We start from the raw sequence: 16,407 nt of genomic DNA, 5'->3' as shown, positions 1-16,407 counted from the left end.
GGATCTTGTTCATTTCCAAATCAAACCAAGAAAAAGAAAATAATGAAAGCGCCAGAAAACCAAGTTCACAAAAAAGGAGCTGTGAAGAAACCAAAGACTGGGATCACTATGGAATAGTCAATGCAGAAGAATATATGTCTCATTAATACAGTGGCCTCTATGTAATAGGGAAGTGCACTAATTTTTTTTTATTGCTGAATTTGAAAGTTTAGCCTAAAAAAGAAACATTAGTATAGTCACTTTTATTTCCTGCATCTGGGGTATGCACTTTAAAACGTTTTGAAAGTCGGAAAATTTCATGCTGCGCTGAAACACAGTGCCTCCATCTTGATTGAGATGTGACGTCACAAGGCAGTAGTCACCAGTGGAGTATCGCTGTATTCCGTCGCCTTCTTTAGCGCGGCGAGAGTTTCCGGGAATCGGTGGAGTTTTCTTCCTAAAAATGTCGCTAAGTACCGAAAACATGAATTCAAAATAGAATTATAAATGATTTTTTGTTCCAAATTTCATCTCGACATCGAAACAAAAGCCTGGAGAAGATATTCATTCCCGTGCCTTAAGCACAAGCTATACGGAATAAATGGGTCAAGGCTGCTCCTGACTCTTACCTATCGATGATATTCTGTTTTGAAGATCATTTGAAGGTATTGTAAGATCAAATTGATATTTATATTATAATAATTTACTTAATAGGTACCTCAGTCACATCAGAAAGTGTGTTGAGTCAAAATATAGCATCTTCCGCGTAGACCTACGTAATTTATAAACTGAAAGTAGTTTGGTTAAAGAATTATGGCGCGACTGTTATTTTACACGACCGGGCAAAATGCGTACTTTGCCCATGATATGTGCATATATGATAACAAACGATTTTTGTTAAAGTTAATCTTTATTTGTTGGAATTAGTACATTTATAGGTGATACAGATATAAAGGTAGACGGCAGGTCACGCGGCGTAATTTGTACTCCACTGGTGACGGGTTCATCTTGCTGATCTATAAAATTAGCTACAATACCTCGAACTTTGAAAACTCGCAATATAGGCAGTCAAAGTACATTGTAGGAATACACGAGACCATTCTAGCCCAGAATGTACGTACAAAGTTGAAATCCTTGGTTTTTAAAGATTGACGTATTTTATACGCCAGCGCGCCCAGTCCAGGGTTATCAACTTTTATTTCATCCTATTTGTTAATTGAAATTATATTTCGGAATGGCTCTTTTAGCACTGCTACTGAGGTAAACTGGTAGGTACTGAGTACAAGGTGCTGAGGTAGGTACTGAGTAAGTAAACTCCCTTTTGAGTAATGTGAATAACAAGTGTTCGAGATATGGCATTTTATATTCGCTTTGTGTGCTTATTAATTATGTCTGTACGCATATTGTTGCTTGCCGCGAGCCTTTAATGGTATGTGCTCTTGCAAGAGTGGTTTTCATTTTTAATGTGGAAGTTGGTCAGTATAAGCAAAGAAAAAAATTAACATTTTAGCGCACACCAACCCTTGTAGTCATCTCTGCGTTTGTAATGACACTGCTAAAATACCTAAACGCCATTATGATGATAAAAAAATTGTCCCATGTCAATGATTGTTGCAATTATAATTAATGATAAACTTGACGCCGAATGATCACAATGAAGACAACAAAAAATAATGCCATGACGTAGTCTTGAACCCTGGTCATAAGGGTGGGAATCTTTCCTTGAAACCGTACACGCTACCACTACCCCAACCGACCCATTAAGTGCTGAATGACATTTTGGATTTATATATATAACTTGTGGAAAGTAACGCATGAAAATTAATTAATTACAGCCTAACTAAGGCCCTAATTGAAAAAGATGGAGCAAGGTACATGGTCTCCCCTTGTTAGCCTTAACGTCTCGCATTTCTAGGGAGCATTGAACCTGTCCTCCTTTTTCAAAAATTCAGCGACCATAAATACATCAAAGTTTGGTATACCATTTATAAATCGTTGGAATTTTCCCTCTCCCAACTAAGATTATCTTTTCTTGAACGCATCCTGGATAGCGAACCATTGCAACAACCAGCCAGCACGGAAATAAGGCTAACATGCCATGATTCTAGTTGCGAAGGGCGAACGTTCCGGCCGGCGTGAATACATACGCAACGAATAAGTCTTGCAGCAAACATCTGAAATAGGTTTAATAGTTTGACTCTGTTCTTACAAAAAAAGTTTTGGCATGATAAACGGCATTGTGCCAAAATATACCCAGCGAAAAATAATTACCATCATCTATTTATTAAAGATGCAATGTGCTATTCGTACTACTCTTTCCAAACTTGACGTTGACAAGTAAATGAATATTAATATATTACGCAATGATGAAGTCATTTACTCAAAAGAGAAGCAGCCACATATATATTCTGTAGATATTTTATGACAGCAAAAAATGGATACCCTCAAATTCTGTAGTTTTTCTATGCAATAATAGTGGTAGAACTAAACGGCGTAGAAGCTGCCTTCTGCTACTGCCTTGTGACGTCACGTCCAATAATCAACATGGACACCCGTTTTAGCGGCCTTTGAATTTTTCCATATTTCGGACGGTCATCTTGAATCAAGTATTCACTATTAGGATTTAAACTGTGGTTTTACGACATTATGTTATTCTGAACTCTAATTTTAAAAATGTGTTTGGTGCATTTGAAACACTAGTGTACTTCCCTATTTCTGGAAAAATTGAAAAGATTACTATCTTTAAGACAGCAATCCAATGAAAGTATTTGTCCCACCAGCTAAACAAATTTTTGAATACATAAAAGCCACTTGTCTATGTATAACAGACTTCAGACATCACCGAGAGGTATTATATACTACCACGGCATCTCGGAAAGTGATGAACCACCCCCCCTTAAAAATCAACCTTGATCCACTCTTGCAATCATAGGCAATTAGTACCAGTCATAGTTGGAATCCTTCTTCATGGTGCAAACAGTAAACAATGACCATATTGCCAAATACAAGCAAGTTTAGCATCAAGGTTGAACATCACAAGGGGTAACCAGATATGATTACCTGCCCACACACGTTGATATGTAGAGATGTGGGTGAAACTTGTCTTCGTGGATGGTCCTGGTTACTAGCCCCACTCAGACCCCCACTATTGTTTGACAGAGAGTTTTCTCCAACTGGGGAATTTGAAGAGAGATGAGAACTGGCAAGGTGAGGCGTTCCAGGCCTCAGCTGACCTTGAACTGCATGCGAATCAGGTCCAAGAACACTCACAGGTTTGGGAAAGGCATGCCGATGGTGAACACTGACTGAACTAGACGATGAGGATGAAGCAACGGGTGAGGTGCGATGGTGGTGGTGGTGGAGATGCAAGCAGGAGCCTGAGTTTGGGGAATCCCTGGTCCCAGTTCCCGAGGCAGCCACTGGCATGTTCAACCCACCACCTCCCGCACTGAAAAAAAATTTCCAACAGATGAGATTCCAATCTCTCGCATAATGATATAAGGAATCGTTCGAAAGGTTACAATGTGGAAGTTCATCCCTAACATTGCACCCCGTCTGTCCCTATAAATTCTGAAAAACCAACAAAGGGAATGTGGTAGCCCAGTGGGTAAAGTGCTTGGCTGCTGATTGAAGGGTCCCCGGTTCAAGTCCTGGGTAAAGTCTTTGGACATGATATTCGCATGATTCTAGCTAAGTCTAGGGTCTCATCTATCCAAACTAATCTTCAAGTTGAATCACTGACTGATGCAGAAGTCGCCAATCTTCATAATGAAACACAATAGTTAACACCAAACTCAATTTTATATCAACTGACCACAGTTTCGGCAGCTCAATGCCACTTTCTAGGTACAATATCCTATGGCAGTTGGGTATTAGTGATAGGTAAAAAGGTGGAGGTGGGAGTTGACGAAAGAGAGTGAAATAAAGGTGGGTTTTGGGAGGAGGAAAAGTTACCCGAAGGTGACTCATTATGAAGTTGTTTGTGGAGCAATCATGTTAAGGAATTAGCTGAAGGACCTAAGGATCTGTGAAAAGAGTCAAGTGACATGCACTGCATCGCCTTCTCTTCCACCTTTTCACCTGTGCATACCTAGAAAATCGCTCAGAGCAGCCAAAACCCGGGTCAGTTAATATAATAATAAATTATGAGAGGAATTTATCATTGTATTTCATTATGAATAATTTCTATTTGAAAGATTTCATCCAAAAAATAAATGATACTGTAGAAACATACAAAGGTTCAACTGGGGAGTGCAGTAGTCTAGTGGGTCAAGCACTTAGCCGTTGACCAAAGGGCCCCAAGTTCAAAATCAGTTAATCTGCTTTGCTTTTCCAAATCTCCTCTCCATTCAAGTAGCTAGCTGTAGCTTTTTCTATTCACAGTGACACTTCTGCTAATCCCAGACATTTTAATTTCATATGCAACCACAGTTTGGCTCAACGACATAACATCTGACTGCCATGAATTTCAAGGTGGCAAGAAAGTAATCCAAGTTATTTTGGCATTGAAGAAATTCAGAGAGTGTAGAAGCTTAGTGGGTAGATTATTATGTTATTTGACAAAAGATCCTAGGATGATACTCAAGTGAAGCCATAACATACTCCTCTGCAAAAATCTTCATGGTTTGAGGGGACCCAGGTTAATGATCTGGTGCCCAAGCCTCACCCGTACAAACTAAAAGTGTTCTGAAACCAAGACTGAATGACAGACAGAAACACAACTTGAAATTATAAGTTATTCTTAAAATAATATTCAAGCATAACTGGAAAAATTGATAGGACTATTGATATCATAATTTTTTTTCATTTGATGCATAACAGGGGCAAACCGTGATGTTTAAGCTAAGTCATCAATTTGTGGGGCCTAAACCCTGAAGTTAATTCTGGGGCCCCGAGCCTGAAGGCCTCAGAAAGCCCTGGGGTCCTTCAACCTTCCATTTCCCTAAACCCTTCCCTGCCGGTGCCTACAATAGAAAAACGTTTTCATGCTACAAGTAGCATGAAAACGTTTTTCTACCTTCATTTTCATTATGTCACGTTTCCACTCCATCTCGCCTGAAACCTCAGACTAGCATGAGAATATTTTAAACCTCTCTTTTTTGGGGGGTGAGTTGCCTGGGTATATTCGTCCCTCAGATTTGGGGCCCAGCTCAACGGGGTGCCCGTCCCTTACCCCGGCCACTAGACTTCACCCTCTAACCCTATCATAGCACGAATCCACGGTCAACATATTGCGTTACCAGTGTTTTTTTCAACCAAACATTGTAGTTGATTTTAAATGATTTACTCTTCTAAAAGAATTACTAACATTTTTTTAAGCATTGTGGAGTTTTAAACGGGTTTCTAGCATTAATAACAACAAAGCTAGTAAATATAAGGAAATAAGACTATAAGTCCAGAAGACCGCTATTTTTAACACTAAAATTCCTTTTAAAAATTGCCTGGGCAAAGAACAAAACGAAGAATTCATTTCAAAGTATAAAAACACAGTAGTATGCAATAAAACATATCACTGAAAAAACTATTGAAAAATAACAACTATACAATGGATTCCTGTGGTGAGGATGGTCATAAACCACTGGGAGGGTCAGGATTTATTGCCTAAGAGAGGCTCTCAGGACTCGCTAAGCTGGGTCTCAGGCCGGGCATGAATGCATCAGACAAGTGGCACCTCAGGGGTCACTTCCCTTCCCTCACATCGGCCAGAGCCGATGTCCAGTTGTTTGCGTTGAAAAATCTGCGACAGCTATACCCGACGTCTGGTGTTCTGCATATGAAAATGCCTGTCGGCTCCACCTGACGTCTGGCGCGAAAGGGTTAAGCATATTTCACACTACTTGAGATGCCTTGAACAAGGAGTGTGGAACAAGTCGTCATGAATTTTAAATCGATTTACAAGACCATTTGAGAAGGCCTTTCAAGCAGGGACGCGATCCGAAAAGGTACAAAATGATTTGATTCCTTTTGGATCACACTGGTACGAAACTTTTCACTTTTCAAGTTACGGATCAACAAACTTTATTTTCCGCTTTGTAACGTTTCATATGGCCAAATACGAAATCATCCGCAGGATAAAGTGACTGACCATATATCGTAGGCTACAGGGGAAGGGTTGGGGAAACCCTGCACGCCATGGGGTGCGAACTCCAAGGCAGCTCTTGGAATGGAGCTATTATACCCCTATTGCTAGCAGTTCGCTGTCTGTACTGAATATTAGCAATGAGGTGGCACATAAGAGGACATCAAGGTTGATGCTAATAATGATACACACAACATCAAGAGCAGGATGGTTTCTTCAAGAAAGGGTGAAAGAGAAGAGTTATCTTTAGTTATCAATTTGTTGGCGACTGGTCTACAACAATAAAACTGTAGCACTTTCCACAGTGTATATTTACCATACAATCCCTTTCAACTCAGTGAACAACCCTTGGCAATTGACTATGCAAAAATACAGACATATTCCCCCCTACTCCAATCGGGTGTTTACAAAGGGAAGTACAAAAATTTATGATCAACATTGGATAGGTAAGAAGAAGTGATGCCAACTGAATTAAAGAATTACAGCATAACAGCTGCTAGCAATCACAAAATGATTAATTTCTCCCTCCAAAACACCTGATAAAATATTAGTGTGCATGTGACCTTGCTGTGGAATGCAGTGCAAAGCCACATATATTGCTAAGATTTTATGCAAAGTTTGCATCAGAGATAATTCACCTGGAGAGAAAGAAAAAAAGATTGGACGTTCTAGAACAACATAGTATTCTACAGTCTAATAAATTTAATTTATAACATGGTCAACTTTTTGTAAATCATCCATGTCTCCTCGACATTCCATTCTCAAATAAACATCCTACTTCCCCAGACCCTTCCCTCCCGTATTATTTCCCATCTCAATTCTCATACTTGATTTATTTTGTGCCTTCTCCTATCCCTAGCCGCTCACTTCTCACATAGGAAACCCCAACCCCCTTCTTCACTCCTTCCTTTTTGCTTTTCGTCTCTCCTTAACACCTAGCTTCTTCCCTCTCATCATCTCCAGCCTCTTGCCCACTTCACATTATCTCTTAGTCCACAATTCATGCCATTGAAATTTCTATTCCCCCTGTCCTGACTATCCCTTCACCTGATGCCCTAACTTTCTCAAGAGTTGCTCATAAAGAGTGGACAACCCCAGCCTGTGCCGCGCAATATCTCAATAGTCCCAAAAGCAATGCTCTACGACCTCCTTCCCTTCTTCTCCCACACTGAATTCCCCTGCTTGCTCCCTCATTCGAGTGGCCGATGACCTCACCTTCTCCTTCCCTCTATTCTCTCTTTCCTAGAATTTTTATAGATAGATGTTCTTCCCCCCTGACCCCCTCTTTGCCTCTCAGTAAAATTATTTTGCTCTTTCACTACCTACAAATTTTCCTATGTTAACCTCCTCACATCTTTATTTTCCCCGGACATGAATCCTTTTTTACCCTCCCCGTTCATCTCCGTGTCCCATCCTGAGCATCTGCAAGTTCCAAAACTATATTCACTTTATGGTAAGAAACTTTTGTACCTTTTCAGATTGGCAGTTTTTTCCTTAAAGCCATTTTGGATTTGAGGTGGTTTTGTACCACCCCATTTTGTACCTTTTCGGTTTTGTACCTTTAAGCGAATGCAGTCCATAGCTATAGAATTTCGTACTTTAAAGTGCTTTTTCATATCAGATCACATCCCTGCTTTCAAGAGTGATTGTTCGACATATCTTAAAATCGAGTTGAATGATCTTTCACACTGTTGTAAAACGCTTGAATTCACTTGAATAACAATAGTAAACACAACTGACAAAGGACTACAGGATTACATAAAGCGGGATCGAGAGAGAATTAATAGTATAATTTTACCTACAGGCAATAAATTTGTATTAATTTCTTGCAGTGCTGAACTTCTCTTCTGCTTCATGTGGTACTACACTTAATACAAACATCTTTGCTAATTGTAAAACTTAATGAAGGTGGCCATGATTACTAAACATATCCCATCTCCATTGGGAGGCTAGAAAACTTCACTCATAGGTCAAAATGCTTCAACACCATTCAAGATTCAATGCAAATTTGAACAGTTCAAGACAAGACGACTTTGTTGGAAACAAAGGGATTCAAGAGCAATCAAAACAAAATGCCCTCAGTCATTACGTCATATCCATTCAAGAGAGCTTGTCCAACAAGTCTTGAAATGAATTTGACACTGTGAAATCGCCTCTAGGCTCTAGGCAAGTATGTAAACTGAAGAATGAAAGAACACCCAAGACCCCTGCAGTGGTTATGGCTCATCTTTCTTCTTCCAATCGTCAACACTCTCACATTGAAATTATCAAGATACATTGGGGATGGGGACTCTATTAATCTATTCCCAATTAAAGGCAACAAGAAGACCATGGCTTAAAAGTCCATAGATGGATGTTAAGCCTGGTATATAATTGTTTATACATATATGTAATTGCCATAAAAATTTATAACTTGGATATATGTACAGCTAGATTCCAGAAATTGCCCTTCACAACTTCATATATAAATTAATATTTTTGTTCTAAGAATAAATGCTAAATAAGCACCAACCATGGTCTTGATGATTGAATATGATGCCTTTTTAATACTACTAAGGAAAAGGGTACAGACACATATTTTTCCACAAAGTATGATGTAGTTAACTTCTATCATTTTGAGCCATGTCAGGTCACTCAATGTACCTTTTAGGAGCAAAGAAATGGCAAATGGACTAAATAGCAGGGTAAAACAAGAGTTACTTAAGAAAAAATTGACACTCTTGGTAAAGGAACTAATGCTAGCTCTGTTATTACCAGCAGATATGATGAACCTCAATTACTTTTCAGGTTGAATCGTGAGATAGAGCAAGGTATATCCCAAACACAATAGTAGTCACTGCTATCTTATGTTAAGTTATTAGAATTTTCACTGCTTAGAAGATATCATGCCAATGAAAACTCAAAATTGACAACTCCTACCAGGAGATAACTTCCTTCAGGAATGAGGAGAGTAGAGGAAATTGAGCAAGAAAGGACTCCCAGGTACATTAACCCTCCAGCGGGCGCGCTGTGGCACAAAGTGCAACATTGTGCCGCTTCGGCCTCACGTTATTAAAAGTAGTTGGTCAGTGAACCAAACACACCAATTATTCCAACAAGGTCATGAATGTACGCTTCTTAATTCGAGTTTTTCTTATAAAAATCAGCGGAAAACCAAGTGTTGCACTGAGTGCCACCCGTGCCTGCTAGTGTCAGAGAATATGGCGCGCCTGCTGGAGGGTTAAAATGCAATTCTGTGGAGGGGATAAATTCAAAGATATATGGCAAGCATCATCATTATCATCACTTGTCAACAATCCTAAGATTGGTTTGACACAGCTCTCCACTCAATTCTCCCACTAGCCATCTTTTCACAACTACGTTCTTCTGTTTCACACATGTTACTACATAAAAAATTAGCGGAGAAGTTGCGACTCCTCAGGATAATAATGCAGCGGTTTCCCCTAACCTTCCATTTTGCACTACTACAGCCATTAAAGCAAATGGTACCACACCCGTAGTGAAATGTGTGTTGCTGTAGTGATCAATATGGTCTCCACCTTCACACACAAGAAGAAGAGCTGCTGGCCTCTTAACTCAGACGATGAGAGGCATAATTGCTGGCGGCCTTCAGTTGTGAGGTCACAGTATCTTCATAGGTTTCGGTATCATGAACCACTTATTTAAAAATTAGGATTACCCAAAGATAGACGAATACCCCCTCAGAACCGGAGAATGGGACATCTTGGCATGGACCACTTTGGCACGACAGTGCGCATGGCTATTATTTTTTTCTTTTTGAAAAAAATGATGGTGGCTTCCAGGTTTTCATCATCATACAATACATTTAATATCATCACATAATTTTCTGGAGTAAAAATTAAAAACTGATAAAGGTATATTTTGAAAGTCTTGAAACCAAAAACAGAGGAAATAATACATCAAACTCACAGCTGAGAAACAATTTTGTACGTGCAAAAAAAAAACAGGTATAGTTTTGAGAAAGAATTCAGTGCAAAAAATACTAATAGAATAGGGAATATCAAAGTATGTGATCACATGCAGAAGTAAATATCCTTGAATGGTCGATTGGGCTCATCTGCCAGGGTATCTTGCTGGCTTGTACATGAGGTCTTCCATTTGAAAGCCTTAACTATTATAATAGGGTGGTTTCCTATTATTTTTTATTGCCTAAATCGAAAGATTATTACTCCTGGAGTACATATTTCACGTATTTAGATTTTTTAATGACGATATCAATTTTTTGCAAATAAATGAAAAGTGAAAATTTTCAAGCGCGCGAAAACGCGACGGCTAAGTATGAATGCCGGCAAAACTCCGTGTGACGTCGTTCTGGTTCCCGCTGCTGCAAGTGAGGTGACCTTGGGGTGAGGCTTTGAGTACTGATACGACGCAGGATGCTAGCAGGTAGCAGAGTACCCCGCTAGCTGGTAGCACTTGGTTTAAATAAGGATTATTAATACCTTCTCAAACGAAGAAAACTTTCCGACCTTAGCCAGTTTTAATAAGTGATTATTAAGACATGTTTCCCTGAGCTCTGTGCCTCATGCATGCATTGGTAATCTCAGACGATGTCAAACTCCTATATACTCGTATAGAAACTACGTCCCTGTGACGTCACGTGGAGTGGCATCGCATGGGCGCCAATATGACCTTTTTCAAATGAGGATAAAATTGACCATTGCCATTCGTCTAAAGTGGGATTTCTAAAACCAAATAATTTATATACAGTAGATTCCGTTTAATGGGTCCACCGGTTACTTGGGGCAGCCGCTTAATTGGGGCAGATCCTGAAGAACAGAACTCAATAGAGGAATATCCCAGAGTATTCTCCGCTTAATTGGGACAGGATGCCGCTTTATTGGGCCATGAGTTGGCAACATAGACTCTATACTCGCGATGAAATTAAAATTTTTGTTTTCAGAATACTATTTTTTTATATTTTCCTCCTTTGATTTACTCTTATTTTTCACAAATGTTCCTATTTTTTCCCTATTTTGAAAACTCTTGTTGTTATAATGTTCGAAAGAGGATAGGACTTTTCATTAATAGGACTTAGTAAAAGACATTCATTCAGCGTCGCCTGAGGCTGTGAAAAATATTTTTAACTAAATTGTTATAATTCTTAAAAATGACACTAAATTAACTAAACTCGCTGATTTATTAATCAAATTAATAGATTAATAAACTTATGTTGCACTATAAATATTCTTTAGTCTTCTTACTATCATTTCAACGTTTGTTTATGCCCATATACAGGATAGTTCGCCTAATTGGGGCAAAGTGCACAAGTCCCGATATGTCCCAATTAACCGGAATCTACTATATTATGAATACACTAATGATGGGTAACGAATCGCAATCAATGCCTTTCGTTTTCTTTGATGAAGGAAACTACCCTATTGTAAGTCATGATAAGCATGATTCCACCTGCTGCCACCCAACAATTAGCATTCATCAAAATTTTCCCATTATTCCCATCTGAACACCTGAAAATTACACTTCTGACTTTTAAAGTTAAAACATTCAAATGGTAGCCCACTCCAAATGGCCTCACATCAAGAAGGCCCGTGCCAAGATGCCCTAGATCCCTCAAAATGCCATCATGTTTTGCCTATCACTGCTTACTCAACAAGTAAACTCGCTTTTCTCGCACCTAACTACTACATCTAGAGGTCAACCTATCATTTGCAACCTGGTATACCCACTCGGTGGCATTAAGCTCAACCACGAGTTGGGAAGTATAATAAACCATTTGAGATATAATATCTTGATTCAGGCCTATCAGGTGCTGAGAATCAAGTAAATGAAAACTATTTGTTGACATTATATATTTAAGAAAATGCATTTGCAATTGATAAAATCACTACCAAATAAAATGGGGACAGTAGCATCTCAATAATTCTTTAAAACAAATATGAAAATAAGAAAGATTGTGATTCTCCATTTAAAAAAACTTGAAAATGGACTCATGGGATTCGTATTAACACATTCAGCATGGAGCACGTCAATTGACGTACTCTCCCAGTCGGTTTGGGAGCCCTCTTCTCTGCCACCATATGTAACTAATATCTACTTCCGAGTCTTCCGAACATATGTATGGCCTTCAGCAAGCTTCCCTCTTTTGATCCGTGTGCACCATTTGTAAATAGCAGTATTTGAACGGAAGTCATGGCATGGAAACCTCTCCCTATTTTTCTCTCCAAGTCAGTACATATATGTCATTATTTTTTATCAAATATATGAATGATATACTTATAATAATTAAGTTTATCTGTACCATTTTATCTTTTTCATTTTTTCACGCCAAATTACATTACATACACATTTTTAGACCATAAATTTACATTGTAGATAAAATGGTTTTAGTATTTTGTCTAATTATTGCTTATTTTATTTGTAGAATATAAAGAACTATAAAGAGGGAATGCCCTTCATTCTTTGAGCCCCAGAAATATAAATTTTATATTGCTACCTATGTTAACATATTAGGATATTTTATTTTTCTACAAAAAAAAATTCTTTCAGGGAAAGAAAAAATATTCCATAGCACCTGGCATGAGTGACAGTAATTTTCATTCTTTGCTTAAATATTATATTTTATATTTAACTAGTTGATTGCCTTGGCAAAAAAGTTAATAAATTTTGAAGTAGGTGTTGCATCAAAAGAATTGTCATAATGAAGATTTAATATGCATGTCTGTCTACGAAAAATTTGCAAACATAAGTGTTATCTTTACCATGACCTCAGTGTATGGTCTGACTTCTGATGTCGTAAAATTATTCATTAGCCATAATATCTGCCCATTTTGGTCTATCTATGTGCACGTAGTATCCAGCAAGCCTCGTGAAAGATGTGGGGTATAGATTGCCTATGGCAGGCATTCACTAACCGTCAAACATTATATAATTGTACCGCTGCATTGTTGGTATATGTAACTAACTATCGTTGAAATATAGTCGTGATTTTCTCTGATTTAATATTAGGGGTGTGAATCATTTTAGGATTCTTGAAATGTAAACACAATTTTTTTAAGGCTCTCAACATTTGTTCTTCTAAAAATATATGCACTTTCTCTCTCTCTTCCCTGCAGTAACATCATTTACTTTTCAGCTTTTTCACCAATATAGTGACAGATAGACTATGAGGACATATTTCCTTTCCTCACTTCGGCAAATGAGGGAAAGTGGTTCTAAGGAGGACGTAGAAGAAAACGTAAGGGACCTATCTGGGATCGAGACAATAGTTATTGCAAATCTGTCATTGGGCCCTTTTTCTGGAGCCAGCAGTTCCAGCATTCAACCCCTAACCACAACCTCTACCTTTGCTTCTTCCTCCTCTTCCTCTCCCATCCGAACCCCCTCACCCTACCCCGAACAACGACCTTCAACGCCTTCTTGACCAAGCAGTATTGTGTGGGTTGATAATCTGGTGGACCCTCCAAATATCCCTTTTGGTTGGGGAATAGGATGCTAGATTATTTTGATCTCCTATTTAGGGGTAGGTTTTTTTGGTCAGTTGTCAAGGAAACAAACATATTTGCGGAGGAACTCTTTCTTAGAGGTGTCTCCGAAACAGCTCATGTAACGGAATGAAAAACCCTATCAGCGTAGGAATTCATAGTTTCCTGGGACTTATCTTCCACATGGGGATTATTTCCCCATACCAACTTGCCAACTACTGGAGTACTGATATGAAATTTGGGCATCATTAGTTCTCTTGAAGCATAACCCGTGACATAGTGTGAGACATGTTCTGCATTTTGCCAGAAATCCGGTTGATGGAACATCTAAGGACCCCAATTTCAAGATTAGGCCTACTGTTTAGCACCATATTATTGAAACAGAGCATTACAAACGGCAGAATGTGTATAATTGAACCTAAGGTGGCTAGGAGAGGAAGGCTTTCGTTCCACTAGTACATGAAATTGAAGTTCGTATTTCATTTGTTTCCTTTGAATAATTCCGAATCCTCTGACTAAATTTTGTGGAAAAGTTTTCAGTAGTTGTAAATCAAGGCAACAGCGGAGGAAATCAATTCACTCTCATTCGTAACATAACCTTATTTTATCGTATGTCCAGTATAAGTTATGCTTGCCGAAAAAAACTTCGTTTTATTTGATCCCAGACGCAACGTCATATGTTGATTTCACAACTCAGAGCAGTGCGGCCCCATAGCAAAGTCAATGCCTTTTCTTTTACTTATGATAATCCCCGACACTAATGACAAAACCCAGCATCAAATTGACACAAATAGCAATAATGCAAACTTCGTGAACATTTGTACTTATCCTGAAATATAGTCAACACGCTCAATTTTTAATCCTGGCGATTTTGAAATATGGAGAACGCCAATTGATGTGGTACCAACTTTTGCAAAAATAATTAAAAATTTTCGCACAAATCATGTATAAAAATGTATACGGAACTGCACTAAACATAAATTAAGCAAAAAAAAAATTATGCCCGATTCTGATGATTTCTGAAAATCAGGCCCACATTGAATGTGTTATTGGAATTAGAAAATGGACTAATTGGATTTTTTTTCTGTAGTGGATTTTTTAATAGTATTCTTTGCATCTACAACCACTCTACGCAGTTCCTAATTAAGTGGTTGTGAGTACTTTAGGAGCAAGATTGACCAAAATATTGGGAGATATTAATCATTTCATGAGAGTGATTTCCTAAAGTTCATTCTGCAGTCACCTCCTTAAATGGCCATTTTTCCTTTTCCTGCTAGATGGCTGCTTAAGACTGGTTTCGGCATACGATTAAAAAATGTAAACAGTAAAAATGCACCGCCTGAATGAATCTCTGGATTTACTTCTGCATAATAGGTTGAAGAAAAATGACTATAATATAGAATCTTACAACAAAGATGATTTCAGCGGATTATTTTTGTGATATTTGCAAGACAATAAATTGCAAACTTTCCAGATTCTACTGAAGTGTGGCCACCCTGAAGTTAAAATTTTCTATTTTAAAACTGGCCCTGAGAGTTATATTATGGTGAAATTGTTCCATCCAAAACTTACAAAAATATCTCACTTTGCAGTAGTTACATAATCACAGAAAAAACAAACTCCAATCTTAAATAAATTCAGGGAATATCAGTTATGAATGCATAAGGAACTTATGAGTAGATGAAAAAGGAAGAAAAGTTATTTCTTACTGATGGACAGGGACATTACTTCAGCTTCATAGAATCAAGCGAAGCACCTTGTCAGTGCCCCTCAACTTAGTTAAGCATACCAAGCAAGATAAATTTAGTTAGGCAAAAGCACATCACATAGAAAGAATAAATGATACTGGGTGAAAAATACCAGAGTGAACTTGATTTGGATACTAAAAAAAATATATGGCACAAGGGATGCAAAACAAATCTCATGTAAGCCTTTATACCACACTCTTCATGAGAACTAGTACCATTCAGAGATAATAAGTTATTGAAGGAATAAGCTCTGGCACTGGGAAGTAATTGAAAACATATGGTTTTTTCTAAAACTAACTATCTGAGTCATCATATTCCTTGCCCACTTTTATATCACACTTCCCATAAAACCACTAAAGTTACAAGCTTAGACTTAAACGAAAGATCAATCTGAACAAAAAATGCAATTAGCGACATATATTGGAGTCAGGGGCGCAGCTAAGACTAAGGCTAGGGGGTGTTTTCAGCACAACTAATACTTTGGGGTATGGGGGTATTCAGTGGCGCCGACTCCATGGGGCCTGAGGGGGCCCGAGCCCCCTCAAAGATTCGTTTGGGGGGGGCGGAGCCCCTTCAATATTTCAAGAAAATAATGAAGTTATATTACGCTTTTTGAAATCACAAAAATATATTGGTAAGTTTTATTTCCCATGTTTGACGATAGTTACCTTTTAAAATAAATTTAATAATGTGTTAGATTAGTATCCTACAGATTTAACATCCTCCCTATTATTTATGACTTAACACTATCCCTTCTTAATCTGTTACCTTTGGCAACCCGTCGATTACACCTGGACATAACATTCCTTCACCGTCTACTGCATGGAGACATTGACTCTGTTCATCTGGTAGAAATGATCCCTTTCCATGTCCCCATTTTAAACACTAGGCAAACATTCATGTTTTCACTCCCTCATTCTAATAGAAATTACGCCTTCCACTCACCCTTAACCAGAACTATGCGGAGCATTAACTACAAATGTAGTAACATTGACCTTTTTAATTTAAATCCAAAGAATTTAAGGAGGGAGCTGCCTTTGTTTGTGCAATGACTTGGATGATTTATTCTTGTGTATGGTGATAGTGTCTGTTTCCACTGTTTGAGAGATGTGTGACTGGTCAATCTGTTATTCTTGAC

At 38.3% G+C, this 16,407-nt stretch overlaps 1 protein-coding gene across 5 annotated transcripts in view; it reads right to left on the bottom strand.

The window, feature by feature from the left end:
- LOC124156391 (E3 ubiquitin-protein ligase Arkadia-like) overlaps positions 1 to 16,407 on the bottom strand; it is a 42,829-nt gene that overhangs the window by 24,236 nt on the left and 2,186 nt on the right. For 3 of the 5 annotated variants that reach the window (XM_046530923.1, XM_046530924.1, XM_046530925.1), the window contains one exon: positions 3,040 to 3,427. The exons of the other annotated variants lie outside the window; for them this stretch is intronic. In XM_046530923.1, coding sequence (XP_046386879.1) covers positions 3,040 to 3,427 — 388 coding nt within the window. The remainder of the gene's footprint in view (positions 1 to 3,039; positions 3,428 to 16,407) is intronic. 5 annotated transcript variants of the gene reach the window in all.

The sequence above is a fragment of the Ischnura elegans genome, chromosome 3 (assembly GCF_921293095.1).
Source record: "Ischnura elegans chromosome 3, ioIscEleg1.1, whole genome shotgun sequence".
In the NCBI taxonomy this organism is placed as follows: Eukaryota; Metazoa; Arthropoda; class Insecta; order Odonata; family Coenagrionidae; genus Ischnura; species Ischnura elegans.
Note: the sequence above shows the minus strand (reverse complement) of the source record. Positions and strands in the feature narration are given on the sequence as shown.